Source organism: Rhinopithecus bieti, unplaced genomic scaffold (genome assembly GCF_001698545.2).
Source record: "Rhinopithecus bieti isolate Rb0 unplaced genomic scaffold, ASM169854v2 scaffold_5569, whole genome shotgun sequence".
Classification (NCBI taxonomy): Eukaryota; Metazoa; Chordata; class Mammalia; order Primates; family Cercopithecidae; genus Rhinopithecus; species Rhinopithecus bieti.
In genome coordinates this window covers 378851-383773 of record NW_016804856.1, presented here as the reverse complement: position 1 = coordinate 383773, position 4923 = coordinate 378851, and the positions used below count along the sequence as shown (strand labels likewise).

General features: G+C 34.2%; 1 protein-coding gene across 1 annotated transcript in view; it reads left to right on the top strand.

Annotated features, from left to right (window-relative positions):
• Window positions 1-4923, top strand: part of ADGRB3 (adhesion G protein-coupled receptor B3) — a 779954-nt gene that overhangs the window by 424878 nt on the left and 350153 nt on the right. Inside the window, 1 exon segment of the mRNA XM_017870735.1 lies at window positions 3915-4017. Coding sequence (XP_017726224.1) covers window positions 3915-4017 — 103 coding nt within the window.

The following is a 4923-nucleotide window of genomic DNA, read 5'->3' as shown; positions in this document are numbered from 1 at the left end:
AAAAAAAAAAGGGGTATTAAAATATCCTATTATATTGTTACTATTTCTTTCTTTCTTTAATTATTTCAATGTTTGCTTCATATGTTTGGGTGCTATGACATTAGGTGCACATATATTTATAATTGTTATATCTCCCAAGTGAATCAACCTTTTTATCATTACATTGTATCCTTTTTCATCTCTTGAGACAGTTTTTGACTTAAAGTCTATTTTGTTTGATATAAGTGTAGCCAACCTCATTCTTTTTTGATTATCTTTTACATAGGATGTTTTTCCATACTTTTACTTTCAGTCTATGGACGCCCTTATATACAAAATGAGTCTATTGTAGACAACTGAATTGTATTTTTAATCACTTTTTATACTCACTTTAAGATATGATTCATGTGCCTTAAACATCTTAAGACTCTGCAGAAAAATGTGACGATTAAGTTGCCTCTGAATGATTAACTCTATACATTTTAAATTGTTTTATATATCAACTAGTACAAATCTCAAGGACAGAAAATAATTTTATTATTTTAGTCATGAAATCCATTTGGCTGTCAGATCTGCTTTTCTAGCAGTGAATTCAAACGTGCAGCCAGCCAGGGAGCATTAGCAGATCACAAAGCCTGACATGGCACATCAGCAGCCAGCTATTCACTTGTGCAAATTAGAATAAATTGATGGAATAAATTAAAGACAATTTTGTACACTATACACTTTTTAAAAAGGAAGCCATTGCATAATGTAAATTTGCTTATTTATTTCCCCTTTATTAGGCATTTAATACCATGATATTGGCATTTTAAATCAACTTGTTAAAATTTGGTATTTTTGTTTAGTATTTGCTTATTAAACAAAACACTCAAACATGTTTTGAGTATTAAAATGTTCCAAAGAATAATACAAATGAGGACATATAAATGATAGATAAAAATCTTGCTCTCATCGAGCTTATTATCATGTGGAAGAAGACATGCGTAGTATAGATGAAAGCTTTGGTAGAGGTAGGTGCACGTTACTGTATTGGGGCACAAGGTGGCAGGGACTCGCATGAATGATATTAGCACACTGATATGCATGAATACATTGACACATATCTCTTCTCAAATATATTCTAAATATATTAAAACATACACACATTTACTCTCTCTCTCTCTTTCTCTTTCTTTGTCCCTCTCTCTCTCTCTCCGTCTCTCCTTCTCTTTCAGCAAAAGCCATAGGGTTGATTCTGCCCTCTAGGGAACTTCTCCACCAGGCCAGTTGAGCAGCTGATGAACCTAACATAGTGTAATATACCCTGCAGAAGGCAACTTATTGTAGCTACTTTGCTCCTTACAGACCAGCCATTCAGGGCCATAGTCTCCACATTCCCAAACACACAGGGAGCTTCATAAATATCTTAACAAAATTGCAATCTTCTTTATAGAATACCCACATCTGTGTTTTCTAGTAATGTATCCACTTATGGAACTTAAACATAATAGAGATACTGTATGTTCTAATATAATAATTATCTAATAATAATTAAAATTAGCGGTCATTGGGTTTTATTAAAAGCTGGTAACTAGGATTATAAACGGAATCAGAATAAAGAGACAAATGGAATTTGAGTGAAGTATCAATATTTTTGTTTTGCAAAACCAAACCGGAACTTAAACACATTCAGGCTAATCCAAAAAAGGAACTTAATCTGTCTGTTCAGGACTGATTGTTCTCTAGGAGAAATGTTCATAATTTCTCCGGTAATGACAGGTGGGTATTTCCCCTGACTCTAAGCTGTATGCACCATTCTCTGGGAGACCTGTCAGCTGTGCTAATATGATCAACCACCCAGGATCACCTCTCAACTTTGTCAATTTTCTCTATTCTCACTTGGTTCCTTGATCACTTTTACTCACAGAGAAACAGGGAAGAATAATTTGGCAAAAGAAGCTCGGCGTTTAGAACTGAGTTTTCTGTCCTTCAAAATGTACTATACCTTCAATTGACTCATTTAGCGTTTAGTGAAAAAAAGGACAGTTAACCATCTCTCTCTGTCTGCAACAATCTTCCTCTTAACAAAAACAAAATAGATTTATGCTTTGTTGTTTTTTACTCTTTACTCTTAGACTCTCTCTCTGAGCTTCCTGACTATTTAAAAAAGTGTCATTTGACATTACTGCATACATGAGAAATGCACTTAAAAATGTTAACCCATGTGAAATAGGTGTATAGTTCCTCTGCTAGTAAATATAGTAAATTCCCCCCAACCACAGAATAACTCCGCATTTTTTTCTGATGAAATCTTGTGCCAAAAACCATCTCATTAGAGAAAAACAAATCTCAAAAAATGCAAGGTTTGGCATGGTTCCACCATATCAGAACTATATGACTTAAATGGTATAACCACTTTAGTAAACAATATGGCAGTAACATAAAACTAAGTATGCCTTTACAGCATGATCAAGGAATTCCACTCCAAGATATTCACCTTAGACATGTGAAAATACATATTCATACATAAAATATGTATGGTATTTATTTGTAATTGCCAAATATCATTAGCTATTATTTCTAAAGGCTAAAAACCAGAAATAACCTAAAGGTTTTAACCTAATTGATAAATACATCAATAATTTTTTTGTGTGTGTTTGTACTATAGAATTTGTATTTGTACCATAGAATATTACTCAATTGTAGAAAGAAACAAAATAGATGAATCTCAAAAGCTTTATGCTAAATGCATTAAGTTAAAATTAGAAGTCTATGTACTGTATGCTTCTATTAAAGTGAAATCTTAGAAAAGGCAGAATTATAACAACAGCATGTCCATGGTTGCCTGGGAGCATGGAAGGATAGGGGATTAAATAAAAAGGGACTTGAGGAAATTATTTAGGGTGAGGGATTGTTTGTCTATGTTAACTGTGTTAGTGCTTATATGGTAGTATACAATTATCCAAAGAATTAAACTATATATTTAAAATTGGTGAGTTTTATCTGTAAATATTACCTTAAAAAACAAAAAAGAGGGAAAAAAATCAAATGATTTTGTCATTGATACCTAATGTGAATTCCCCAGAATAGTACATGCCCAATGGAAGAGCAGGTGGTTTATTATTTCAAAATTCCAAACAGGGATATATTCACACATATACACACACTCATCTTTAAATCTCTAAATACTACATGATCTGCAGCATTTTACGTATTTTACATACTTTGTGTGAAAACTTACATATACAAGAAAAAGTTGGTTCAGTTTTATGTTTATATTGATGGATAATTTCTTGTAAACTATAGATATAATTTTATTAAAATAACTTAAACTTCTCTGTAAATGAAATATCTTGGTAAGATATTTCAGGGAAAATGTGTTTCTTAGATTGAGAATATTGAGATCAAGCAGTGGCCTATCAATCTCTATTGTTGAAATAAATTATGGTCAGTAATTAGCAAGAGCATTTATTTCTATTTAAACTCTATTTGCTCTAATGTTACTCCACATTCTAATTATTTATTGTAATGGGTTTTGGGATAGTCAAAGAAACACCAAGATAGCACATTGCAATAAGAGTATTTGATCTCCGAGAGAGCAAAAGTCTTGATATAAATGAATTATATTCATTTAAATATTGTCTGAAGATTTGAATTCACAATCCATAACTCTTGTAGGTGAATCAGATTTAAGTAATCAAAAGCTTGTTAGTGCTGTTGCTTTTTCATATTTTCTGCATCTAAAATGGTAAAACGGCCTTTTCTCCCTAAGTTTTCTGTTCCACATAAGATTTCTTTACAGCAGTAAAATGTGTCTTTCAATGAATGATACTACAATTTATGTTTGTGCTTTGGATGCATTTATTTGAAACCATCCCAAAATGTATTGAGTAGTAGCAATTTATACTTTTCATCAATCATTTCTCCTTTTAATTATAATTACTCTGTTTCAGAAATTATACTGTCGTTAATTCCAAAATCATCGTGGTCACAATAAGGCCTGAACCCAAAACAACCGATTCGCTTCTGGAGATAGAACTAGCTCATTTGGCTAATGTAAGTACCATCCACTGAGCACTGACTTGCTTATAGAATTACCTTTTTAACAGTCATTCTTTGACTGATAACACCAGAATACATTTTCTAGACTTTTATAGTTGCAAATGAATTAACTTGTTATGAGTATATGTATTATAAAGAAACAGAATGATTATTCTATGCTTTTTTCATGATAAAATTCTCTTCAATTTATTCAAATAATAGTTAATAAATCATTTATCAGTGTACACATCTTTACCAAGCTTTGTGCTAGGCACTGGAGAAGGTGAGGTGAGTAAGAGCCTATTAACTGTGGGGGTGCTTACATGGTAGTATACAACTATCCAAAGCATTAAACTATATACTTAAAATTGGTGAGTTTTATCTGTAAATAAAACTCGATCTCACTATGTGGTAGGAAAGAAAAAATTTAAGTTGCATGCCGAAGTAAAACTTATAAACAGTGCAAAGGGGAACGATTAATTCAGAGGAAGGGGGTGCTGGGTGAGGTGGGTGGCATGTAGAAATACTAAGTCAAGGCCGAGTGCGGTGGCTCACACCTGTAATCCCAGCACTTTGGGAGACCGAGATGGGTGGATCACGAGGTCAGGAGATCAAGACCATCCTGGCTAACACGGTGAAACCCTGTCTCTACTAAAAGACAAAATTAGCCGGGCGTGGTGGCAGGCGCCTGTAGTCCCAGCTACACGGGAGGCTGAGGCAGGAGAATGGCGTGAACCCAGGAGGCGGTGCTTGCAGCGAGTGGAGAGCAGGGAGCAGGCCACTGCACTCCAGCCTGGGCGACAGAGTGAGACTCCGTCTCAAGAAAGAAAGAAAGAGAGAGAGGGAGGGAGGGAGGGAGGGAGGGAGGAAGGAAGGAAGGAAGGCAGGCAGGAAGGAAGGAAGGAAGGAAAGAAGTAAGGA